This window comes from Penicillium canescens, assembly GCF_028828765.1.
Source record: "Penicillium canescens strain IBT 15451 chromosome Unknown utg000012l_segment0_segment0, whole genome shotgun sequence".
In the NCBI taxonomy this organism is placed as follows: Eukaryota; Fungi; Ascomycota; class Eurotiomycetes; order Eurotiales; family Aspergillaceae; genus Penicillium; species Penicillium canescens.
In genome coordinates, this window is record NW_026703974.1 from 165,252 (window position 1) to 191,629 (window position 26,378).

Here is a 26,378-nt window from a genome sequence, read left to right on the forward strand (position 1 = left end):
GAAAAGCTCGAACGGGCAACAGTCATCGACTTTTACCCCTCTAGAAAATCGAATTTTGACCAGCTCCAAAGACCACGAGCAAAGAGACAACTGCTGCAAACGGAAAACCCAAGGGTCTGCTGTGCCTGTTTTCCTGGGCACGATCGACTTGGCCGAAATATATTTTCTTTATGGAGCTGGAGAGATTCGTCATATGCTCATGATGGGCTGGCCGGGTGGGAGGGTGGGGGAAGTACAGCATTGATGGACTTGACGCCTTGGCTCCACCAGGAGATTCGCAAATCAACAAAGGAATCACTCACGAAGATTTTCGGCGTGACAATTTTCTTTGGAATAAAGAACTTGGCCGGGCATTGATCATCGACTTTCACTGGTATATATTGAAATGTCGACCGACTTTGCAGCGATCACGAGCGGTACAACGACAACTATGTCAACCAGAGATGGGAGATCCAAAACGTCTTTGTGTAACGCGAAGCAATGTGCTTAGTTTTTGGATTAGCAATTCAAGTATGCATGATAATGAAGCATGAAGCACTTCTAGTCCGCATCCTCGTGAATAAACCAGAACTTCGACCTATTATCGATCCTTGATGCCCGCTTTTTCACTTCACCTACATTGCCTCAAGAGTAACCCCGCTTCTATATGCGTTGACAATGACAAACTGATCGTCCAATTCTGGCTCTCGTACTTGACTTTTGTGTGAGATGATGAATCATATTAAAACGTTGATTCCACTATGAAGCTTCAGTAACGATATATTGGACTGTCGTGTACAGTACTAATCGAACATATTGCAATGAGAGATCGACTGCTCGACAACCTTGAGGAACGAGATAATCCACGGATCTTTCCCAGGTAGGTACTAGACATACATTCCATCAACAGGTCTCTTTTTGCCAAACTCCCTTGAAAACTTCTTATTAGAATCGGCTGCTAACTCCAATTATTTGTAGGTCACCTGATTGACGTCAGCCTCAGCGAGAGCATGTGCGATTGCTGCGATGTTCTTGATCTAGATCATGTTAGTCAACAAGTGAGAAGTGCACAGCAGCTCTCTGGAACCCCACCTCTCGTCCATTTAGAGTTAAAGTCTCCAATCGTCGGAGCTCGTACTCCTCAACGAGGGCAGGTCCTTGCATCGTACATGCCTTGGACAAAAAGATTGACCAAAGATCTCTGCGAAACTCTCTCGTCAAATTTTCATACTCGATGGTCAAATGGATCCGGCTTAGAATTGCGTCATCAAACTGGATACCCCGATTTGACGTCAAGAAAAGAATTCCTTGATAATATTCCAGCTTTCGGAGGAAAATGGTCACAAGGCGATTGTGGGTATCGTGGTATGAGGTACGCTGCTCCATGAAAGCGTCTGCCTCATCCAAGAGAAGGACGGCATCAAAATGTTTCGCGATCTTAAATACTGTTTCAAGTTGCTGCTCGAGCGCGTTGGTATCTCCGTGGTCTACAACAAGTTCGCCTGCGGATATCTGAAAAAATCAGTGACGCCAAAATCAGCCGAGCTGGATAGTTCATACCGAATAGAGGGGGAGCTTGAAATACTCCGAGGTTGCCTCAACCGTGAAAGTCTTTCCGACTCCCGGTGGGCCACTAGCACGAGTTAGTTGGAAGTCTTGATAGTATAGGCGCTTCGCCGACATACTTCAGAAGAATGTTGAATCCTTGGCCCTTTCCGTCAACTACGTCGTCGAACGGTACCATCGGTATCATCCCTAGGCGGGTTTTTGCCAATGACAAGAGGATGGTCTTGGTCTCTAAAGGGATCTTCAAGCAGTCGAACGACTCAGGTGACCAATCCACGTCTTCAAGAGCACTGACCGCGCACTCCACTGAAATCACATTAGTCGGACGCCAAACATTGTCAGTAGACTTACATACAGAAAATCTTCTCCTTGAAGCTGAAACAGCATACTGTTGGGCAGGCGACCAAGAAATCGGTCTCGCTCAGTTTTTGTGCATCCACTCCGTCTCCTTGCATTCTCTCCTTCTCCCGCTCGCGATCCTCCTTGAGCATCGCACCTATGTTAATAACTGCAATTCCATCCTTTTCCTTGACCGCTAGGTCGCGGAGTGAAGGTCGGGAGTAGTTTGGCTGCATTTCATGAAAAAATGCGGCGTCCACTCCCACTCGACTGTTGACGTTGACTTTGATAGCCTTCCCTTGTTCATAAAGAACGCGTTGCCTCTACAGTGCCGAATGTGTGAGCCGGCCAAATCGCGAAACTTTTCGCCTCTTTCGACCAAATCTTTCCGGACTTGCCCGTGCCTTGGATGGTAGCGGAGAGGGAAGGCCTCAAGGCTCTCGATCGGCTTTGACCCCCGGAACTTTGCCAGACGCAGAAACATTCCGGCCTCGCCGAACTTGACTCCGTCATAATCAAAGAATCGGCACTCGAGATTCCACCACGTCTCGTCATTTTGTGTCATCTCTTCCCCCGCGTCGAATCTGACACATCGCGGCTCTTTTGTGCCAATGCATGTGGTATAAACATGGCAACCAGGCTTGAAAAGCGCCCAAAGAAGGTCATATGTAATATGACCGTACTGCAGCATTGATTCGAGACGCTGCAAAGTAGAAGTATGTGCATGCTTGAGGTGGTCGATGAGCAGGCGGAGATGCTCCGCATGTGCCGAGTCATGGTCCGAGCTGTTGTCCATGTTCTCCGCACATCTGTCGAGCTCTGGGAGGAAATGGAAAAGGAAATTTTGCTCGATCTAAATCCACGTCAGTGTGCTCCTTGATGATAATACTGTCTCAATTACCGATGGCTTGTCCTCCATCAGGCTAACGGCCTTGATGTCGTGCAGCACGTCTCGCAGGATGTCGCGTAGGCCTTCCGACTTGATGTCTATGAATGGCACTACCTCCTTGGACGTCCGGTCTGATCATACTATTAGTAGGTTTTCGGTCCGGCATGCAAAGGTGTCACGTACCAACACGTTCACGGACAACAAATGCATACTCAGCATAGTCGTCCAGGTCATTGCTAGTCTCCGTTGGCTCGGCAATCTTGTATTTACATGCCTCTTTGTCCCAGCTAGACCCGTGTCAGCTATCTGAAAAAGTGGAAAGGGTGGTTGGCTGGTGGCTCATACGTTTCCACAATTGTTTTGAATTGGGATTTTGATGCCCATTTCTCAAAAGACTTGAAATCATCCGGTGTAGTACAGATCGGAATTTCGAGATCAATCTCATCTGCCGCCTGAGCGTTCTCTGCCTGCTCATCGCTGGAAAAGCAAGGCTGAGAAGGCTCAGAAGGCTCATTTGCCACGGGAGGCTCAGCTGAAGAATATCCTTTGCGGATGACCTTCACTAACAACTGCTTCAGTTGAACCATATCGGGGCCTGGTTGGGAATGGTCCTGGAAGACAGGAGTGTTTGGAGGTTCTCGGTTGGTAAGACTGAGCAGCACACTTTCAAAGAGATACTTCAGATCCTCCACGGTATCTCGAGGCGTGGTCGATTCCTTCGTTGGGCTATCCGGCGGCGTCATGCCTTGGTGACAGGGAGACGAAGTCTTTTTCGATGCCATGTGCTCTGAAAGCAATCTTGGGCTGCTTTGAACAGGTGCCATGCTGTTTGATGGAATTTGTTTGTACGATGGAGAAGAAAGATTGAATCAGCACGGTAAAAGCTGATGTGAATGTAAACGAAGAACTCAATAAGGCCGAGAGGTTCCTCCCATTTTATATCTTCGTCGCCCACCCCTGCCCCATGTGAAACCCTTTAACAAAAGTACGCCGCAGATCGCATGAAGTTGGATGAACGGTCTTGAAGGGATTATTGAGTTGTGCTTGTGGGAGCAAGCCTATCTCTGCCTTCTGGGACGGCTAAGGTGGATAGGTACAAAGAATCTGCATGTCTAGTTTCGAGAATGCATGCCTTCAAGACTATGACGTAAGAAAGAGATGCGAAATATCGTCGAACATTCAGCGATATTTCGACGATATTTCGATGAATTTATGCAGTTTAATCTTATCTCGGATTGATATGTCAGAGCAAATAATTTTACAGAGATTTGGGAAAATTATTCCAAGGATTCGAATTTTATTGTTCTTATTATGTTGATCTTGAAGATGGCGAAAACTTTTGGTCTTTAAGCTCAAAGATTATTGCCATTGTTGCTTGATCAGGTCTTGACAGGAGACCAGCGCCCAACCCTTCGGGCAAAGACGTTTGTCACGTGATAACATAAAGGCGGATTTCTTCCTGCCCCTCACCTGCCACTCATCTATTTACCAGCGCATTACAACGACTGTTGCTTGACTCAAAGGTGATACAGCCCCAAATGACTGTGGTCATTAACCCTTGACGGAAAATTCGTGTTACTTGAAAGGAAATAACTCAAAAAGCAACGTCGTTGGTGATTATCCTTAATCTCATCGGACTAAGCGGCGACGTAAGTCAAGCGCGTTCACTTCTCATCTGGCGTACGTGTAATGTATTCTAATATTCATTCTTCCCGGCAAGTTTGGATTCCACCAGAAAAGCGCACACAGAGACCAGTACCATGGATAAGGCAGCCAAAAAAGTTCGCACCGAAAGCTCATCAGACAGCGGGATTCTCGAAGAATGCAAGAAAGAAGTGAGAATGATATGTTAGATGTTCATCTGTGAGAAGAATACTAATTACCCCAGGTAACATGTGACTTATGCGATCGAATAAACTGGACGACTCCATCAAAAGGTGTTCAGACTACCCCTCCACCGAGAACGGTTGCAATTGTCGTGGATGTTGTTCAGAACAGAGGCGCTATACGGATTTTCGAGAAAGAAAGCGGTGAATACGTCGACGGAGTTGGAACCGAGGAGGAAGGCTTTCGGATCATCATTCCATGGAGAGACACTTGGCGCTTCAGAGCATCGGGCGTCGTTGAAGTTGGGTATATAATAGCAAATGAGGCAGATTAGTTTGGCGGCTGGTTCCATGTTGCCAATGGACGGTGTAAGATTAATCGATCCGTCAGCTCGTTACTGACTGGAATTGTAACAAAAGATGTCGTATTCACTCCATACGTGTCTGTGAGCCATACTGCGCCTGATATCTGGCCCGATTCTATGATATCTCGAATATCTTGCACGTTGAGCTCGTATACATCTCCGGTCAAAGGGTCTTTAGGTCGATTTAGCCAGTAATCATCCACTTTGTGCCAAGGCCATACCTATGTCTTGCCGCTTCCCGGGTTGAAATGTCAACAAATCCGGCGACGTGACTACCGCAGGTGGCCCTTCACCATGTTAGCTAGCAGCGTGGCCCACAAGATTTAGATGTCATACTAAAGATCGGTTGAATGATTTGGTAGCTTCCTTGACCCCGCTCCTGATGCTCGAGAGCGTCGTGAGTCTCGGAGACTTGGTTCACCGTTCCATCATCGGCTTGTAAGGGAGCCTGGGGAGCCTCTGGGTAGAGAGAAAAACTGATATACTGACGTGCAAGCCATCGGAGCACAGGGTTGTCAAGGCCAGAGTGATTTTGGATCTCATATGGAAGATCAAGTCGTATACTCTCCTTTGCGATGGCAATTGTCGACAGACCCAAGCCAATAGCACAAAGAACGACCATGGGTGGGCCGTTCAGCTGTAGAACCTTGCGGAGGAAGTCGAGATAAGTTGACTGTCGACCTGCTCCGATAGAGTCCTGGGGTGGGTACCCATTCCTCAGTAATGTGGCGGCTGCCTTAATTCTTTTCCTTTCTTTTTCTTTCACGCCGTTCCGACGCTCAACATCTCTTGAAGCCTGGATAAGCTGCTCTATGGCACTAGTAAGAGACAGAACCATGCTTCAGAACATGCAAGTGAAATTTTCGTCGAAAAGGAGCTAAGAACGCGTCGATGAAAAGCGCTAAATACCACAAATCAACGTCGAAAATCTGTCGAAAATGTGTCGAAATGGAGACGAAAGACCGCATTTTATAGCCTTCTCCATTATTAAAGTGGGTTGCAGGGCTGTGCTCTTGTGGATTGATGGGACACTAGCGACTGCGTGCAGCTTTCAGCAATCTCAGGACGGTGTCGTATGCAAAGCCGTACTCGTCATTGGCTGATGCTCTTTGCTGTGTCAGCCTAGACACGCTGAGGTCCAAAAAAGTGGGGCAGTCGTCCAATCTCCGGCTTTAGTGAAAAGATTACGCAACCTTAGTCTACCAATCCCACACGTGCGAGGAATACCCCTCAAACTCATATTTCGGCCACGTTAAGAGAAGATAGGATGGCGCGAGGTGCCAAAATTGGATCTGCTCTCCCACCGACGTAGCCGCTGGTCTAGATTGTGGGCCAGGCACTGAGAAAGGGCTGGCCCTGAGCCGCTCATTCACTAATGCATAGTGGTCACCTCAAAGCACTGGAGCCTCTTTCACTACCTCAGCCAATCACGGCACTATTGATAGGTGCCGCAGAGGCACGTACTATGGGGGACCGAGCCATTGTGCTGCATGTATATGATGCGCAATAGGGCTCCAAGTGATGACAGCGTTTTGGCTGTCAACTCAATGGGTATCCGGTGTGTTTCTCATGTGCACGACTCAGCCTCGCTCTAATGCATGAACTTTCACATCGTTATTTTGCCGGCGGCTACGTTGGTTGGCGACTCACCCCAAGCTGCAGCTCTGCTTGGTCCGGCTCTGGCCAGCCATATCAGCCTTTGTCCCCTGACGCAACTGAGAGCCAGTAGCCTAGCAGCGAGTAACTGCAGTGGCCCTCATCTAAAAATAACTACTACGTAGATCAAACCAAATCATTGTTTAGTGCTTATGCTTAGTTGGCGACAAGCACTCCTCCACTTGTATATCAGAGTTACGCGCTCAAATTACTTGGCTAGTCTCAGGGTATGTTTGCGCCCCTACCTAGCTCCACGACGCCAATTTGGATTGACAGGTTAACAAGTATGCAAAAAATTTTGGGATTGGTTATAAATACGCCTCTGCTGGGCCTCCATATTGTGAAAATTATCATCTTTGTCTTTCCAAGATTTCATTTATCCTCTTCCAAGGCCCTCTTTGAGTTTTCCTATTCTCTACGTTTCGAAAATGTCCAAAGCAATTAAGGAACTCGGAGAGCAGCTCTTCACTACAAAGCTTTATACAAAGCTCTTCCAAACACAAACCCCAGGAAAGCGCATTGCACCTCCCCAGGCCAACGACAACAAAACAAAGGCTCCATTGCGTCTCGACGCCGGCGAAGTTATTGGTGATTGGAAGAACGTCTATTTGCAAGTCAACAGCCAAGCCCAGAATGAAGCGCTAGCCAAATTCCGAAAGAAGAATGGGACCGATGCCAAGTTGGCAAGCGGTAAGATTAATGTGAAAACTTCAGAGAAAGAGCAGGAAGAAGCCGCTAAAGCGTTGTGGAATGCATTGGCGAGCGATGCAAAAAAGAAGCTGGGCTAAGTCCAAAAACATCGTATGTTTGACAATTACCCCCTCTGAATTTTCAAAGCTGACTTCAAAGACCACGATCCTTGCCACTGAGCGTCGATAGCCCGAGAATTATGAAGAAAGATGGATGCCCTACTCCCACAGGCATATAAAATATCCGTGGACAAAAGGGTAAATAGTGCTTTGTCAAGATGATTGCTGTGATCAATGTGTATATTACATTTTACCACCAAGAAATAGCCTTGAGTCAGCTTTGAAGCCAGGAGGAACTGCTATCCCATCATGAATATCATATTTCGAGATTTGCTGTTACTTAAACTGATAGAGTCATCTGTGTCGGAGATAGTATTACCGGCGCTTATCGATATGCTTGACCGTCTTTGTAGATATCTTGCATGCGACCCGGGTTGCAGTAGTCGTGCACTTGAGCAACCGGGACGGAAAAAAGGGCATGAGGCCAATCAAAACACATATGCTCTTCGCATACCATGGACCTAACAACGCGCTGCCTGGTATCGACATGACATGTAATATGTAATAGAAATTTTCATATGTTAAGCCCGTTCTAGATAATTTAGTGCATTCTCTTGACGTTGCATGCGACCAGAGATTATGAGCCTGATGGCCTTGAGTAGAATCAATGACGGTTCATACGGCGGGTCATTGATCAGCAGACAATTCCGAGGCGGCTTTTGTTTTCGTACATCGGCAGATGGCCATAGAGACAGCCTCCTGTTAAATCCTCTTCGGCTGGACAAGCTATTGCTAGAATCGCAAAAATCAAGGATAGCCAAGAGAGAGACGCCATATTAGGGTTGCGACAGAATATCCATTGTGCTTAGAGTGAGTAATTTCTGAAACTGCATGAATTCATGACAATTCTCAACAGAAAAAATTTGAATGTCCAAGGTTCCAAGGTTCTGGAATTATGGGTGCGCAACACGAAAAGATCCCTTTCCTTTTATTGGAAATGTTGTTTCAAAATAGCAAGCGCATTGGTTTCACACTGTCAGCAACCACGGAAAATAACTGGCTTTTAGTCACCGTTGCGATAGCAGGTCTAGCTGACCCAATTTTTATTTATAGCTACTATATGATCTCAGAGTTGTAGGCGTGGACCCGTGGTGGATGGACCCTTGTGGTGGACGCTAAGACTGCTGACTCATCTACCATACCGCCCGAAGTGTCTCATGAGTTCCCTGCCGGCATTCCTTCTATCACCTCTTTCTATTACGTGTGTGTTGAACACTTGCTCTCAAAATGCTACGAGCGCTCAGAAATTTTACTACACATCGATATGGCAGACCTGGATCGTCTTTATCGATAACATGTCGAGGTAAGAAGGGAAAGGGGTTTGGTGCAAAGGCAGCTGCTTTCAGTTTCTGATTGTTCAAATAGGTGCATCCATTACACAGGAGGAGCTTTTCGCTTACACCAATGGCCATTTTCTTGCCAACGAAGAATACCAGCTAAACAGAAGATATGTCCGATTCGATGTGGATGAGCTTTGCAATACTACTGCAACAGTCGGCGGAAAGTTCAGTCAGGTCACAGCTATTGACAAAATGGAAGGAGGTTTCAGCAAGGCTTTCTTGATGAGAAAGGAAAATGGATCCGAAGTGATAGCAAAAATTCCATGCCACATTGCTGGCCCGCCCACCTTAACGACAGCTGGTGAAGTCGGCGCTCTCGAATACAGTACGTTATATTGGTATAATTCTACTTCCAGTGGCTAATATCCTATAAAACAGTCAGAAAACACACTAGCATCCCTGTCCCTCGTGTTCTTGCCTGGTCTTCGAACAACTCGAATGCTGTCGGTGCAGAATATATCATCATGGAGAAAGCCGCCGGTGTTCCATTGTTTCAAGTTTGGGGTAGTATGGCCGAATTTGATCAGCTACAGTTAATCAGAAACTTGACCCAGATCGAGGCTCAATTATCAGCTATTCATTTCCCTGCTTATGGAGGACTGTATCTTCGAACGGATATAGAGCAACCAAACAAGCCCCTTGATGATGAACTTGATCCATCTTTCTGTATTGGACCTTCTTGTGATCGAGGATATAATCCTGATCCAAGTCTGGACTTTGATAAAGGACCTTGTGAGTCCCCTGCGTATTTTGACAGTTTATATACTAACTGTTCATAGGGTATTCAATTTCAACCCTCGGGGTTTCTATTGCAAAGCGCGAAATGCTACGAATATCAAAGAACGGCCAGCAAGATCAAGCACTCTTTTATAAAGGAGATATCGAAGAACAAACTGAACTCTTACAAGCAACAGAGAGTGTCATGGAACTTTTAGACTCGAACGAAATATTGAAAGGGGAAGCTTCCCAGCCTATTCTATGGCATACCGATCTTCATATGGGAAACATTTTCGTCGCCTCTGACGAGTGTTCAAGAATAGTATCCCTCATCGACCTCCAGTCGATTTCTGTTCTCCCAGCATTTCTCCAGGCCCAATGGCCAGTCTTTCTCAAACCCCCGCAGAACTACGATTACGAGAAGGGGATATTTGAGGTGAAACTGCGCGATGATTTCGATACCCTAGATGAGGATGGCAAGATGCTTGCAATGCGCGAATGGTCCCAAGTAAAGTTGGCAAAGGCCTATGAGATCTCAACCTTGCTTGAGGATAAACCAGCGCATAGGGCCATGAACGTACCCCGTGTCTTCCGAGAGTTATTCCTTCGATGCGGGGAAGTCTCCGAAATTGGCGTTCTCCCGCTTCGTGCGTGCTTGATAGAACTCTTTCAGAATTGGTCGGACCTTGGATTTTCTGGAGAATGCCCTTTATCCTTTACGCAGGAGCAGGTCGATACGCACGATCGCCAATTCTCTGAGTATCAAGCTTGGTATAAGATTCAGGCTCTTGCGCAAGAATGCCTTGACACTGATGCGGAAGGATGGGTCGCACCAGGATTGGATGTGAATGAGAAGAGGACGCAGAATGAGGAATTGTTGACTATGTACATTGAAAGCGTTGCTGGGCAGAAATCCGCAGAAGAGGCGAGAGCCATATGGCCTTTCCCGGTCAAGGCAGGAGTATGATTTGAGCATTTTGTTATGCTGGTTTGACAGATGAATAGAAAGAATTCTGGAGGCTGTCATGATATTTTTCACCTCCATAGGAAAACCGGAGGACCAGCTGACTTAGTCCATAGCAAACAACGACTACCGTCCCTCTCAACCACCCACCACCTTAACTTTACACCGCGCAAATCCTGGAGCCAATGTATGAAACCGAATCTGCGCAGATCTCCTGAATGAAAATAAGGGAAACGGGTTTAGATCACACTTAAATCTTCGTAGACAGGGCAGTCCTCCACATGGAAAGTACTCTTGGTCACTTTCAATGCGTTGTCATCTAAGTGAAGGCGGTTTGTGGGTGATTGCCTGAGGGTTTGAGACTCTTCTGGATCCTCGCGGGCTGCAATCTGGTCAGCGCAAGGATAGACGTCAGGTCAACGGTTGCACCCTCGTCTGCTGGCACAAGAAAGCTTCCATCGATTAAATTCTCCCAGAACTCTGGTGTAGGCATGATCTCAGTGTCGGCAACAGAACCAGGCTGCTCCGTCTCATCATAGCCACAATCCTCGTCAACGTGAATCACGATATGGTTAGATGCCGAGTCCAAAGGAGCAGGATCATCTCTAATCGCTATGGGATTGGCCTCTGTGCCTGACTCAGGAGAATCGATGAATTCGCGTATTGACCACTGCAGGCCACTCTGAAGGCTCAGCTGGGATTGATGTTTAAGATCGTTTCTTCCCAGATTCTGCAAATTACATGGTTGTTCCCTTTGATTCACATGCAGCTGGACTGGCGACCAGGAACCGCCGTTCCCTTTGCATTGTGTCGTCTGAATTGAAGAGGTGAATCTTGATTCAGAGAGTGGGAGCACCCCAAGAGACATCTGTCCGGACATGTTGCGATGCCGGTGGTATTTTCCGTTGTTTAGGTCTGCTCACCACCTGGAAAGGCGCGATCGTCGAGGACTGCGAGATCGATTGTTGCAGTGATTGGAAGATCTCCAGTCTGGGTAGGGTTTCTAGAATCGACAGCTTGAGGGTGGTGCTGACCAGCAACAACGGCAGGCTCCAAGTCGCACGATCCGAAACCGGGGGATCGATGCTTAGCACACAGACAAACATTACCGGGCATTGTGGCAGAATCAGCGTCTTCGGTGCCTAGTATGTCTTGCAATTGCAAAAGTCTTCAGAGTCGACAGTCTTAGCGTGAGGTCTGGAGGGGGTGTGGCCAAAATCCTTAGGCTCGTGTCAAGTGGTTCGTGCGTCCGAATGTAGACCGCCATCCAAGCAGACCTCCGACGGCGGGCAGGGGATGCTGGCCAGGTTTGTGGGAACGACTTTTTTGACTCTTTGAGACGGGGCCGATAGGATTGGAGAGAGGCGGGGTGGCGGTCATTTGGGTAGCGGCAAATGTCGAGAATCTCGCAGAGGCTGGGCTTTGTCCTGGAAAGGATTCCATGGACGAAAGGATTCCAGGCGAAAACTAGCGTTTGACATTGTGTGGAGAGGGCTGAAAAAGCTTTCGGGATGTGGTGATTGTGGGCACTCATAAACCAGGGAAGCTGACAGAGAACATGGAACCGGGGATGAGGGATAGAGGACAAGGTGCAGGGGAGAGAGAATTTGAAGGGGGCTTGAATTCCGGTTTTGCAATTTGGGTGGATTTGTAGTCTCTTTATAGACGACGGTCGCCCGTGAGGCGGAATCCACCTTCTACCCACCGCAGAAAATCTCGGCCAGCTCCTGCAATCCAGGCCACTGCATCCAAGACGCGAGACGACACCAGTTTCACAACCACGGGCTGTAGTTCACCGGCAACAATTCCAACTACCCTCGCCAATGACCTTTGCGACGTATGCCCACACTAGTCGTTAGCCCTCTCTCCATTCAGTAGGTGACGGTATGATCGTGGCATGGTTCTCGCGGTTACAGTCCAGCATTGGCCGCATGATGCAGTATCGACCGATATTTTCGCTATTGGCTCGCATCGACGTGGTATGCTTTCGACATTCACTGCTTGGGTGCGGAGAGACCGGAGAGGCCAACGATGACGACAGATGGGAGGTCGAGGCATTCGCGAACAAGCGGCCGAGAGTAGATCTGCGACGCCAAGGGCTGTGCAATGTAACCTCAGGTGGGGCCTGAGATAGGGCGAATGAAGCAGAGCATGCAGCATCAAGGAGGGCAATTCGGGAGACTTCGCAACAAGGGAAGTCATCGGAATAACAGACACCCAACCACGAGGCCTCACCAGCAGAAAGAAATCAATCTAGATGTCTTTGTAGAGTTCTTTGGAAAATGGAGTATTGACACACAATCATGCGATGCGGTGGATGGCTTGATCACCCTAGTGTTCCTGCTTCTGAGCGACTGGATAGCATTGCAGCCCACGCTGGTCAGAACGACCAGATCGAGCGGCATCTCCGGGAAAATGAAAGGGGCAGTGCGTCGGGCTGAAATGTGCAGTAGTCAGTGGGGGCCAGAGAAAAGGAAAGGGGGCGGCGACGAGTGCAAGATAGAGAGGTAGGAAGAATGAAAAAGTGAGAGGGGGTGGATGAGCAGCGAAGACGGGTCTTTTATGTCGGAGGGCATTGAAGGGAGGTTACGTGACGGTGTATTAGGGCGCTAAACTAAAAGAGGTAAAACTAACCGGATACAGTAATTCACAGGTCCGCCGTTTACAATACTGGAAGACGCGCGCGTTGCACGCATCGGCCCTGAAACGAAAACCAGGGGGAATAGGAATTGGAAGCGCAAAGCAGCGTTGAAGTGGAAATGCGACTGAAATCCAAATGAGCCAATGAAAAAAGAGCTCCCGGATGACTAATATCCGCAACACGAGAGATGACGTAAGTATTCGAATCCTTAGCCGCATTTTTATTTGGACAGTGCAAGTATATCGGCGTATGAAGTCTTTTTTTTTTTTTTTTTTTGCCTTTGTGAACGCCTCTTCGGATTTGGTGTACTTGCTTGTGGTGAGCTCTCGGTTTCATCCAATGTGTAAGCGCACGTAATCTGAGTGCTTTCCTCATCTTTGTCAAAAGGAGTATTCGCTCTGATGGGCTTTGCAAGCTGGGGGTCATGAGATGATAGGGATTTGGGCGGTGTTGTTGGTCCAACCCTTTGGGACCAGCGATCAACGCGTTTCCTTTTCCCGGTTGCAGAAGAAGGGGTTGGCGGAAGACTACTTGTTGATGTTGGTAGGAAATGTATGTCATCAGCCACGACAGCTAACTGGCGATCCTCTTTTGTGAGGCCAAAAATACGACCCGTCACAAACACATAGGCGTTCGCATTGAGTGGTGGGAACTTTGCCCAACGCTGCCCGTTCTTCAAGAAAGCGGTGATGTGAAACGTATGAGGGGTACGAGTTGATGGGTTGTAATAGTCGTTTGAAGACGATAGTGAAGTAAATTCCGTCCCTCGTTCAATTGTCGTCTTCGTTCAAGGACGATTCCGAGAAAAGTCACTATGGGCTGGGCAGCACCGGGACAGTGCATAGAATATGAATCTGTATCTTCTTGATTACCCGGATGGCTGCATGGTGTTAGCAAAGTACTTTGGTTCACATGATATACATGTACCGACCGGTCCAAACTATGAGCGTGCAGTATTATGTGGAACCCGCCATCTTCAGATGAGGTAGTCAAAAAGGGACCAGACGATTAGACGAAAGTATTGGGTTGGTAAATATCAGATTGTTTACCCTCGTTGAAAAATCTAACGAGAGTAGAGATCTCCTTTGATTCAACATCATCTGATTCGATATCTTTGAACGGGATGTTAAGTGAAACACGTAGCTGCATCGAGAGCGCTTTACCCGGACGCGTTGGATCTGGTTCAACGTGTTCGACGAAATCACGTACGTGGAGAATAGCAGGAAAAGATTTATTCGACAGCATATTGTAAATAGAAAGTCAAGCGTGGTGAAAACAAAAAATTGCGACGAAATACAACCAGAAAGTCACGCAGAAGGTAGAGCGGGGTAATAACTCATTTATTTGCTCTGAAAAATGTGTGCTGGTCGAGGTACTTACCCGGCGCAAGCTACAGTCTCCAGATACGAGCCAAAATGTGATATATCTCAAAGTTTAACCGGTTGTGCAAAAAGTTGGTGCATCTAGTATGCGAGACTACAGCCTACAAATATAAAGGGCGTGTGTCAAAGAATGATAGGATGGATCTGCTATTCATTCGCAAGGATTGGTCTGCCATGCACGAAGGGTCTCTTGTTGCAGCAAATCTAGCCTTTGCATTTCTTCCAGTAAATGGGGGTCAGGTCTCTGCTCGATGTCACTCATGCCAATGGGCTGCAAGAGGTGAAGACCACCCAGTGATCGCAGACGCGATAGCTGTACGTATGTTGAACAGTATTTTCGGTGGGAGTCGTGTCGCCGATTCTTGCGATCGTTTTTCAAATCCAGAATGGCAGAATCGAGGGTGGCACCCTGAATCTTGTAGTCAGTGAGACAAAATGCTGGACAGACGGGGATTTGTTTTCGTCGGACTGAATAGCCTTTCACAGTGATAGACATCTCGAGCGGAAAGATAGGCAAGGATCCGTCTTCGAGATAGGAATAGTTTGCCTGTGTGCGAGCAGGTTTGAAAAGAAGACAAAGTGGTGGTCTAGTACAAAAGATGTATTGGTCGTCCAGTTCTACGAATTCCGCTGATCGCACGTGGATCGCTTCAGAATGGTGAAAATATATATTCGTATTGGTGACTTACCTTCGGGGTCAACGGCGACGCCTGCCGCTTGGCCTGTGGCACCATTTACTAGGCCGGCCGGCGTGCAAATATTGGTTAACACCATTGTCGGCATGGCAAGAGTGTAGAGAATGAGCCCAGGAAATGGGATCTTGGCGCCTTGCTCCGGCAAACCCAGCAAGTCATCGGCTCGCAAGCGAAGGGGGGTCGGGCCTGAGGATTTTGTTCGAGTGTGGAGGGCCGGGAAAACGAAGATTTTCTGATGTCTGGCGCGAGCAAAACGTTCGATTTGGAGGCGATTTACGACATGGCGCAGCGAATTTAATTTGACGATGGCCGGTGATGTTTGCAATTGAGGATCGGTGAGCGAAGAAATGGCTTTTGAATTAAGCGTCGCCAAGTCGTCGGAGGTCAGTGTACCAGACCTCGCTCGACCTAGCAAACATCTATATGATATATCCTCGGCCTGGCGCATCTGTTCATCGAGAATGACAACCTGTTTAAACTGGTCCCAGATCAACTTACCGTCCTCTTCCATCTCGTTCCTGGGAAATCTCCATAAGGGCTGGCCCTGGACTGGAGGAAACTGATGGAAATCCCCCATGAGAATCACTATCGGCAAACCACCAAACAGATCGGCCGATGATCGATCTAGGGATCGAGCGACTTTACAATGTGTATTGATAATGCTCAATGCGGCCAGGTCGACCATGCTGATCTCATCTATGATCATGACGGTTTTCCGAGACCATAGTCTGCGAACCCGAGGACTAACTCCACCCCGCCTGTATCGGTTGAGCGAAATGCCAAGAGAGGTATGGTACGTGCTGCCTCCGATGGCATCAGCGGCTGCCCCGGTGGGAGCCATAAGGATGACCTCTTGCCTGCGGTAAATCAGGTCCATCGCTGCAACAATCGCCTTGATAATCTGGCTTTTCCCCACCCCGCCTTCGCCTCCTACGTAAAGGAGAGTCTGGTTACGCAGAGAAGAGTCGTACGGGTTGGCAGCACAGATGAGAAGATCTGATATAACCTTCTCCACGACAAGCCGTTGTTTTTTGTTCAGCGGAATATCATGGCATATAACAGACGTTATGGAGGCGCCCGTTGGATTTTGGGCTATAGCGGCACGATGGTGATGCACATCACCCGAAAAACCCGAATCAGTCAATGTGGGGACCAGAACTTCATCAGTCAGTCCAATATTGAAGTCGTCAAGGTCAGAAGTAAGCGGAAAGGGCGATCCAGCCTGTATGTCTTGGTCTGAGGTGTTGGTCATGTTTTGAAGCCCTGTTTTCAATTCTTGTAGGGTGGACGAAGAGAGAAGTTGAAAGCCGGTGGATTCGTATAGAGTTCTGCTTGACATATCGATTGGTCCAAAATTTTCAAATCGAAGGGGTGAAGGAGGCAAAGCTCGTGAGATGAGAGTGGGAATACGCCGTTGTGCTTCATTTGCCTCGTTTGACCAGCTCCGGCCAATGGCAAGAAAAGCGGCTAAAAGAGTCTCCTTTTTTATGGTGTCATCCCCACGCTGGGCAACTGACATGGGCTCATTCTCGGTCTCCGATTCAGGATAAGGTGGGCTGGTCAGTTCTTGGTCCAGTGGAGATGTATTCTGAGATAAATTTCGTAGAGAAACGTCAGCCTGACAATCGTCTTTTGATTTCCGCAACAGTTCGATATTTTTCGCGAACGTTCGAATATACGGAGGAAGTGTAGGTTCCACAGTAGTCCAGACGCGATGAAGCAAGTTGGGCATACGAGGTGCCATTGATGGCGCTCGGGGGAAGAGTGAGGGTAGCCTCTGCCAGGGAACGAAAAGACCGAGGAGAACCTCGGCCAAGTCATCTTGAATCGCTGTGGTTAGAGGGTGACCACCTGGAATAGCATCTTCCGAGGACTGAAATTCGGTAAGTTCACCCTGCAGGGTGACGGTAGCTGTTTGAGCAGCAGATCGAGCCAGCCTTTGTACATGCGTCCGATGTCTTGGATGTGGTTCATCAAAGGGTATATCTTCGGTCGTCGCATCCTGCAGTGTCTTCGTGCGAACTACCATGCCGTACTGGAAAATACACAAGGACGCCAGAGGAACACCCCGCAGCTTATAATTATCAAAAATGTTAGCCGGTGCGATGTTAGACTGATCATAATGGCATGGCTCCTCTTCAATGGAATCAGACGTTGTAGTATTTTGATGGTGGTCTGGATGAATTATAGACCGAACGTATCGTCGTAGCCACCACAGATTTATCCGAGTGAAGTTGTAGTTCAGAGTATAGTATGAAGGAAGTTGAAGTACGGTGCTCGCCACTTGTACGCCACTCACTTCACGGTCCTGTGAGAGGCTGTTAAAGCAGCGAAGAGCGAATTTGTTCATGCCTTTCTCACGTAGCCTTGAATCAGCCGCGCTCGGCGCAGAAGTGGAGCTTGCGCGATCGATGGCTTGTTTAAGTAAGGCAGCCTTTGCTACCATCTGACTGGCCGAGACATCATCCTTCGTCGCATAGTTCGTTATGTAATACAGGAGCGACAGCGATTTTGATACGGTCGGAATCCAAGAAATATCGTGATTCGAGCGGATACAGCTGGCGATGGAAGGATTCCACGGATTGACCCAGGCATGATTTCGTGCAAGATGAATGATACCATACTCATCTACCCTGGACACTTCTACAAGACTCCTCGGCATTTGAAAGCGGCAGGAAGTGGAGGTCGACCCTCGGTTGCGGTATTTGAAGCAAGTTGCTGTGTGATGCTTCGAGTGAAGTTGCTTGGTGCGGGCTACAGAATTACTATCGATAAAAAGTTTCTCAGCAAAGTCACTATCCGATTCGGAGGTGGTCGGTGATGGTGGCATTCCCGATGTATTTTTCGGACGGCTGTTGTCCAACACGTGGAGACTCTGCATGATGATTGTTTCTAAGAATTCAATCATGCGATGTGCGAAGGGACGATCGGTAAGAATTCGATCCCTTAATTGGCCGAAACCGAGATTTCCTCGCACCCAAACGAGTGTGTGAAGATGTAGCATGCCGCGACCATTGCTCTCCACGACACCGAAATAATTAGATATGTCACCAAGGATACCCACTTCAACCGGCTTACCACCCAGAAGGCCATTGAGAACAGCCTTACATGTGTAATGGAAGAATTTTGCGACGGCTACAGGGTCAGACGTAGCCGTGGCGCACCTAATTGCTGTGCTCACGTCAGTCTCGGGACCAGTCGAGCACTCCAGGCCCGCAAGGACGAGCACGAGAGGATTCTGTAGATCTGATGGGTTGATTGTCAACCAAAATGCAGGCATTCCCTCGCGTACTATCAAACCTCGAAGCTCGGCGCGCATCTGCAGTTTCTGGAAGAAAGAACCTGGAACCCTGACACCGATGGCGGTAATGTCTTTGAGCAGCCTTCGAACCAGTGGGTCTGAGGCAAAGCGATGTTCGGCGAGCTCTCCAGCGGCCTTTCGCAAGCGATCGTAGTTTAGAGAATTCAGATCTTGTGTCACGGAAGACCACTGCGACCTCTTAATGAGCAGCGAATTGCCAAGACATGAATTGCGGAGCTGAATAACATCATACAACAAATACATAAATGTCCGGTGTTGCGCAAATCTGGACTCATTAGCCTGTGCCACATGAACAACCAAATAAAAACCACCTTCGGCTGTGATGGCATAATGCCCACTTCGCAAAAGCGGCGATCGAAACATTAACTTCCCGGTCATCCGAATGACCCCCTCGGCCAGTGGGAAAAAGTGTAGGGAAAGCTGATGTGAAGTAATGAGGATCTTGCCATTGATTGAGAAGTAAAGGTTGGCCTCGGACACCATATTCAATCTCAGGGAAGCGGTGATATGGACTGCTTGGTGGCACTTCCTGGATGATCTGGCCAGCGGAAATAAATTGCGGCCGCATTTCACAAGATGGCTGGTCATTGAAGGACTGTATTGTATTGAGCAGACGTAGGTCAGGGTTATAACGATCTCCATTTAGATCAACGGTAACTGAAGCAGTGACTGGAATTGAGTCTTCGAAGAAGTTGTCTTGATCGTCGTCCGCAGCTTGCCAGTCGTTCTCGCAATTTCCTTCCTGTAAGTCAACAGTGTAGCCAGCTCTTTCGTCATGGTCGTCCCCGTCCAGGCATATGATATCCTGCTGCAAACCTGACGGAACAAAATCATCGGGCCAATTCTCCATAGTGGAATGAGAGATTGCGACATCTTGGTAGAGCGGGTTGTACCGAATCAGATATTGCAACGCAGCGAGAACCCTGCTTTTGCGTACAGTCAGGAAGGGTCGTAGATCTGCGTTATTTGGAGGACGCCGTCCCATCCATAGAACTTTAATGAGCTCCGTAAATTGAAGCTCAGGGCTCGGGAGTATTTGAAGAAGCGGTTTCGGATCCTGTGGTATGATAATAAAATGGCCGCGTAACGCATGGTAGTTTGCTGGTGATGATCGGCCCCCAGGCCGGAGCTTCAGGATGACCCCAACAGGATGGGACTTAGCAATAAGGTACTCTTCCGTAAGCGTAAGATCTTCAAGAACTCTGGGGTAATGTTGACACAGGGTAACATTTATTTTGTTCTTCATAGAGAACTTCGGAACGGATCCTCGGAGAAGAGCAGCATAGCAAAGTGAGCATATGTTCCAGCGTCCATCAGACCATCCACAGCCATCAAGGCCGCCGTCTAATGGCTGGAGCAGGTAGTCATCGGCGAGCACTCGACGTATTTCATTGTTGCAGACAAGCCTGCCGCAAGAAGAGCATGTTTTATCAAGAGCGGCGACCGCAAGTTCGGTCTCAAAACGAGCCACAGAAAGGCGAATCTGGGAATCAGTAACGGGGGTTGGAAAGGCTAGCGAAGCTTCTGCACGAGCCTCATATTCATGGGCAAGTAATCCTAGCGCTTGTTGGACAAGGCAGGATTCTTTGCGGGAGACTTCCACACGGGATGATGAGGCCTGAAATGACGACGAGCCGAGCCTTTGTCGCTTCCGCTGAGAGGTATTGAATTGGTGAAATGAATTAGCAGATGGATTGAAAGAATTCGAGTATAAGGGACCGAAATCGACAGGAGGCAGCACGACTGTTGATCTTCTGGACCTGCAATTAAAGCAACGAGTGACTCCAGGCCGGGCGAGAAAATTATTACGGCAATCAAAGCAAGGGACATAAGGAATTGAATTAGATTGGCAATTCGTGCAATGAGAGCTTGGGGTGCGAATAGGAATAGGAGTTTGGCAGCGCATGCAAGAACGAGTGTCAATATGGGGCTGTGAACTAGACAAGCGACAAGCAGGACACCTTGGTGGTTGAATATTTGATGACAGACGTACTCGACGACTACAATCATTGCAGGAACGCAGGGTGAGCATAGTGTAGGGTGGACAGGGTCGGAAAAAGGGCTAATCATTATGTGGAAAAGTGAAGCGCGGGGAGCAAAAAAACAGAGCTCCTGGGGCAAGATCAGTGGCAATAACACAAAGTTCAACTAGTGCAAAAGCGAATGAACGTCCGAACCACGAAGCAATGAGAGAGCAAAATCTTGCATATACCTGCAGATATAACCCTACAACCCTAAGCCAAGACAGGCCAGTCCGAGGAAGGAAATACAGGTGGCACCAGCAGGGGTGTGGAGGAGCGGACGGGAACAAATCAAAGAAGTGCGTGGCAGAACAATCTATTAAGTTCTTCTTTCCACGTCTCACGCACCACATTGTCAGCGTGATCAACAACCCTTTCTCTCACTTCGTTCGTTTCAGGGCACTCCGTGCCTTTCAGTCCATTCTTGCGTCGCCACCGCTAGATGAATCCTTGCGTTATCTTGCTGAAATACTAAATCAGCCGTGTAGATTGGCATTAGACCTTTTTCGAGCGTCGAAATATACGACTTCGCAGTATAACCCTCCCCGAAGGCGAGTCCTCTTCTCTTTCCGTAATAATTAAGTCTGTCCGACCTCCGAGCCAAATTCCAGCCCAAACCATTTGCGAAATATCTTTAGCGTGTACTTTGGCATTCACAAGATCGCGGCGAAGACCCTCGGAGTCCGTACGGATGCACCATTGTGGCCAAAGTTCGAGGTTCGCTGCACCGAACACTAGGGCTCCGAAAGGAATATGATCATTCATGAATATTCATGAATATTTGCGAATATGAATAATATGAATTGCATAATATGAATATGAATAAGAGACTTATTCATATTGCATTATTCATGAATATTCATGAATGATCATATTTATTCATATACTGAGAGAGCATACATTACCGTTCATGTTGTTACGTCTCAATACAGGAACCCATTTTCATGTGCCTAAGACTCTATAACAAATGCGTTCACCATCTCTAAGATATTACATTCCCATAAATCTTAATATTATCACAATCACTTTTTTGGAACGCTATTTTTGATACTGTCCCTTCAGTAGCATAAGCCACCGCATAGTCTCCGCATTTAGACAGTGTCTCCTGAGCCCCAATACATCCCTGGCATTGCTGAACTCGCGTTCAATCCCTACCTCCGCTGATGGAATTGGCAGGTAATCTCGGGCTGCCTTTGCCATGAGTGGAAAGCTAAATACATTCGCCTTCCACCATTTGAGAACCCATTCCTCGTCTGCATCGTCAATCATATGGTGGGACCAACTCACCGGTGGCGCGTCTAGATATCTATCAATGTCTGAAAGAAGCGTCCGCTGTGATGGCTGTACTTTTCGCAGCGTCCTCCACATAGTCTCGGACATTTCCGGCGGGCGATCCACTACACACGACATGGACAACTCCTGCGGATACTCCCTCTTTAGGAACTCCCGCACTTGAGAGATGATCAGTCCCGCATCTTGCTCGCTCATCTGCGATCCAATCAAAGACGATTTAATACGCGGGTCTAGGACGGAAGCCACGTAGTAAAGAAGATTGGTGTCCATCTTCCTTGCAAACTTGTTCATCTTTTGGATTCCTCTTTCCACCGCATCCCGGATCTCGGTATCCACACCTTCAAAATCACCTTCGGCTTTTTGAACCTCGTCAAGGAGGTCGTCTAGACTCCAATAGATAGGCAAGCTCTCAACAATCGTGGGACAAGATTTTGATACGGAGTTGGTGTGATCCCAGAATGGCTTAAGAACCTTCGCTACTTGTTGAAGAATCGACCATTCGTTCTCGTTTAGTTGAAGGGCGTGAACTTCTGGATGCATCCGAACAAATTGTCCAAGTTCCTTCTGTAGCCGAAGGGCGTCCGCTATCATGATATAGGTTGAGTTCCATCGAGTGTCAACATCGTAGCCCACTTGCTTGGCTGGTGACACATCTTTCCAATTTTGGCGGCGCTGTGGACTGCGGGCAACCCATAGGGTCAGCAGCCGGATCTTCATGATTGCTCCCTTCGTGCTGTGGGCAGAGGTGAATGTTGGGCTACTTTGTGTGGCCATGTCGTCCAGTATAGCCTTCGCCTCTCGAGCTGAGCCGGCCCTCAGGGAAGCGAGTACGTCCCTGCAAATGAGATTTATGACGTGGGCAAGGCAAGGAATGAAGCTCTGCCGTCCACGAAACCGCATAAGAGGTCTGATGCGAAATTGGTCGTCATTATCGTCATAGTTCTTGAGAAGCTCGGCGTGAAGACTGTCGCAGAGAGTTCCATTGTTGGCAGCATTATCCCCCGTAATTGTGAGGAGCTTTGGCGCGACGTCTAGTTCCTCGAGCATTCTAATCACAATTTCCGCAAGGTTCTCCCCAGAGTGCGGTCCACATATGTCAGTAAACTCCAGAAGCTCTTCCCGCTTCTCAAACTCGGGTGAGATCCAATGGCCAATGATGCCCATGATCGCTATCTGATTCTCCGATGTCCAAACATCAAGAGACAGCGCAAGCGTGCGACTACTACTGGCTAATTCTTCTTTCACGCAAGTCCGGTTTTTGCGAAATTCCTCCTTGATCCTGTTGAAGAGAGTGTCGGCCGTCTTGATGGGTAATATAGCCCCTGTCGCTTCAAAAAGTGCCCTAAATGCCGGATGCTCCACTACCGTAAACGGCTGTCTCGTTTGGACAACCCATTGTATCAGCATTTGTTCAAGGCCCGCCCTTTCTTTTGCAGGTGTCAAAAAACTGTCCAGGGTCGTTCCGATAGTTGACGATGACGTGATGTCTGATCCGGAACTGATGCGGTGCTTAGCCTGGAGATGGGCCAACAAATTCGAAGTGGAGCCATAGCGTGCCGAATCCCTGGATGACCAACTGCACTGCCTACAGACTAAGAGCCGATCCTTCTTTGGTGGCCCACCCTTTCGACGCCAGGTGTTGTCTAGCTTTGTGATCCAGAAATGCTCGAGGGTCCAGCTAGAATATGACTTGGCTTTTCGTCTCTTGTAAGTCGGTGGGCTACTCTGACTGCTAGTCAACCCTGATAGCGTGGGATCTAGCGGTGCGGGCGAAGACCTGGGAATGGGTAAGGACAGCACGGATGGGGACGTCTCTTCGCCTTCTGTAAACTCGGATGGTGCTGGTGAGCAGGGGCTCTCTATTTCACGAATATTTCCTTCCCATGGCTCAGGGAGTAGGGAGGGTGTGCCATTGTTCAGAGCATTGTAGTCGCGACGCGGAAGACCACGCGTCTTTCGCACAAATGGGTTAGGTGAGGATGCCATTCTGTATTTGCTCAGTGTTAGTAGTCCAAGTGGTACCTGGGAGCGATGCGGGGCACACCTTTAGTATCACTCGACAATACTTGATAGCATGGCGGGTCGGAAATGAACGGTGAGAATGAAACAATGATGGGGAAACACTAGCTATGCTTTCGCCTGATGCGAATCCCAGTAAAGTGGAAAGTTGATAGGTCTTTTCTTTACACGCGGCGGTTTCTCACTCGCGACTCTCATGGTAAACAATCTGTAACCTGCATGAGAAGTGAGTTAAGGTGGCATGATAAACGCGTTTTTACGTGCCAATAGTCATGGTTATAATAAATCTAAACTTTGGAGTAGATCGAGTGGGAACAAGAGAAGTTATGGTACAGTCAACTCTCGCTTATACCACAGCATACTATCCAAGCCAAATTACGTGGTATAATTGAGTTGTGTTTTGGTGAGAGGATGACATAATATTTGACAAGCTAACTCTAAGCCCTAATACCTATTTAGTCTTCCATCCCATCATCTGATCCAAAGTCACCTGACGTTTCTCATCAATCTGAATCCTGCCAAAGTCGCTGATTAAGCTCTCAATTTGTCTAATATGGTCCGAGGTACCCTTTTCTTTGCTACAAACCCATAGTAGGATATCCTGGAGGCTGTCCAATATAGCAGAATTAGACAGAAGCTCAGGTGGGGGCCCATCAATGTCAATATCCTGAATTTCTGAGGTTGTTGGGGCAATATATATATCTTGCTCATTGGTCTCATCTCGCCCTTCAGTCCCATCTTCTAACATGTCTTCGTCCGAAGGGTTCAAAAACTCGTCAAATGGCACAATATCTTTATCACCAAGCTTATCAATTGCTTGATTATATAGACTTTCAATCTCATCACTCAATCCGGGCTCGGAAAATAGTGCAGACTCAGGTGCGGACTCGGGCGCGGACTCAGGTATAGGTATAGACTTTGGACTAATCAAAGTACTTTGTTTAAAGCAATTGATAATCGTTTGGTCTGATACACTTGTTCTCCAAACTTGCGTTACCCAGGTAACAGTATAATAAATGCTCATTCTTTGTTTTGGGTCTATCCCACGATCAAGAAAAGCAATCATATAGCGCATCCATTTCTTCCGATAATGGTGCTTCAAGTTTTGGATAATACCTTGGTCCAAGGGTTGATAAATTGAAGTTGCGTTTGCTGGCAAAAAAACAACCGTAATCCGGGGTGGTGGTGGCGCTCGCTGGAGTCCAATAACATGTGGTGAAGCATTGTCTAAAAGGAGCAAAGCTTTCTTATCTAAGGGAATACGCCCATAGAAAGATCGCAACCAGTCCTCCATAATGTCATGACGCATCCATGCTGCCTTGTTGTGACGCCAAACACATCCCAGAGCTCGGAAATTAACCCCCGGAGTGCGCGAGGGGTTTTTGCTGTGCCAATCAACCATAAAGGGACTCGATCGGAACCATCCGCATTTGATGCAACAACAATAGTGATTCGTGTTTTATCAAGCTTTTTGCCAGCAATTTTTCCCTTTGAAAGACCACCATTTGGCATACGTCGCCAAAATAGGCCAGTTTCATCCATATTGTAGATTTCGGACGGTTTGAATTGATTGCAAATCGATTTGGTGCTTTTGATCTGATCATGTACCGAGGATGGGACTGAGGCAGCTTCTCCGTGGAAAGTATGATATTGAAGAGAGTGGCGTTGTTTGAAGCGAGTTAACCAACCCTCAGAGAATTGAGGTTTGGTCCGATCTTTGTATTCCGGTATTTGTCTCCAAAGCTCAGCTGCTTTAGTTTGGATCAAAGGGCCATTTATTGGTATTCCATTGCCAATATGGTTATCTGCCCAGTCATATAGCTTTTGGTCCAATAATGGCCAATGAGAGGATGAAGATCGTTTGTTTGCCCCTGCAGGGCCCGTATCAAGATAATTGTATTTGGATGAAAGGATCCTTGATATGGTTGACCGGTCAATCACTTGTTTGAATTGGTCCTCAAACCACTTAGCACATGCAGTCTGCGTGGGCTTTGGGCTAGTATTAGACCAAAATGCCCGTAGTGCCTGGTTCTGCGCGTCTGATATACCCAATTTGGTACGCTTTGGTCCCATTCTGACGCGCTTGGGTGGGGTCGGGAGGGTAGGAGAGCTTGTAGATTGAGGCATTCTGATTGGTTGATTGCGCTGACTAAGCAGATTTGAGAGGAAGAAAGTGTGGTAAAACAAAATGTGTTATATTCTGTCAATTTATATGGAAAAAACTGGAATGAAGGGGCCATCCAAGCAAGGGATGTGTTATTATCAAGAATGTGCAATATCCCACCGTGGTATAAGCGAGAGTTGACTGTAGTCGATTTAACTAGAGCAGCAAAGATGTGGAAAGACGACTTGTAGATATATATAATTTCGCTCGACTTTCTGTAGCAACCGTTGGTCACCAAAACTAGACATTTACCTATAAAAAATCACGAAAAATAATGACGCAGAATATATAGAGCTTACCGAGCCCTACAATATAGGGTATATACTTCAGAACATGGATTGCATGGGAAATATTTTCTACTATGCTTGACCGAGGCCGTGATCGCACTTGA

At 47.7% G+C, this 26,378-nt stretch overlaps 6 protein-coding genes across 6 annotated transcripts; 3 read left to right on the plus strand and 3 right to left on the minus strand.

Moving 5' to 3' along the window:
• Positions 1 to 947: 947 nt before the first annotated feature.
• N7446_014038 (ATP-binding protein) lies at positions 948 to 3,555 on the minus strand (the record flags this gene model as incomplete). The annotated part of the gene is made up of 9 exons (XM_058522777.1): positions 948 to 1,016; positions 1,072 to 1,491; positions 1,540 to 1,612; positions 1,665 to 1,851; positions 1,901 to 2,207; positions 2,279 to 2,737; positions 2,786 to 2,904; positions 2,957 to 3,060; positions 3,119 to 3,555. The coding sequence occupies 9 exons, from the start codon at positions 3,553 to 3,555 to the stop codon at positions 948 to 950; spliced, it is 2,175 nt and encodes a 724-aa protein (XP_058364870.1).
• Positions 3,556 to 4,533: 978 nt separating this feature from the next.
• N7446_014039 (uncharacterized protein) lies at positions 4,534 to 4,934 on the plus strand (the record flags this gene model as incomplete). The annotated part of the gene is made up of 2 exons (XM_058522778.1): positions 4,534 to 4,608; positions 4,719 to 4,934. 2 exons carry the CDS (start codon positions 4,534 to 4,536, stop codon positions 4,932 to 4,934), a joined length of 291 nt encoding a protein of 96 aa, XP_058364871.1.
• On the minus strand, positions 4,931 to 5,802 carry N7446_014040 (uncharacterized protein; the record flags this gene model as incomplete). Its single annotated transcript, XM_058522779.1, has 3 exons — positions 4,931 to 5,136; positions 5,186 to 5,251; positions 5,301 to 5,802. The coding sequence occupies 3 exons, from the start codon at positions 5,800 to 5,802 to the stop codon at positions 4,931 to 4,933; spliced, it is 774 nt and encodes a 257-aa protein (XP_058364872.1).
• Positions 5,803 to 7,048: 1,246 nt separating this feature from the next.
• On the plus strand, positions 7,049 to 7,408 carry N7446_014041 (uncharacterized protein; the record flags this gene model as incomplete). The annotated part of the gene is made up of 1 exon (XM_058522780.1): positions 7,049 to 7,408. One exon carries the CDS (start codon positions 7,049 to 7,051, stop codon positions 7,406 to 7,408), a length of 360 nt encoding a protein of 119 aa, XP_058364873.1.
• A 1,248-nt stretch (positions 7,409 to 8,656) lies between these two features.
• N7446_014042 (aminoglycoside phosphotransferase family protein) lies at positions 8,657 to 10,453 on the plus strand (the record flags this gene model as incomplete). Its single annotated transcript, XM_058522781.1, has 4 exons — positions 8,657 to 8,732; positions 8,795 to 9,094; positions 9,148 to 9,501; positions 9,549 to 10,453. 4 exons carry the CDS (start codon positions 8,657 to 8,659, stop codon positions 10,451 to 10,453), a joined length of 1,635 nt encoding a protein of 544 aa, XP_058364874.1.
• Positions 10,454 to 10,769: 316 nt separating this feature from the next.
• Positions 10,770 to 11,566, minus strand: N7446_014043 (uncharacterized protein; the record flags this gene model as incomplete). The annotated part of the gene is made up of 2 exons (XM_058522782.1): positions 10,770 to 11,083; positions 11,374 to 11,566. The coding sequence occupies 2 exons, from the start codon at positions 11,564 to 11,566 to the stop codon at positions 10,770 to 10,772; spliced, it is 507 nt and encodes a 168-aa protein (XP_058364875.1).
• Between the last annotated feature and the right edge of the window lie 14,812 nt (positions 11,567 to 26,378).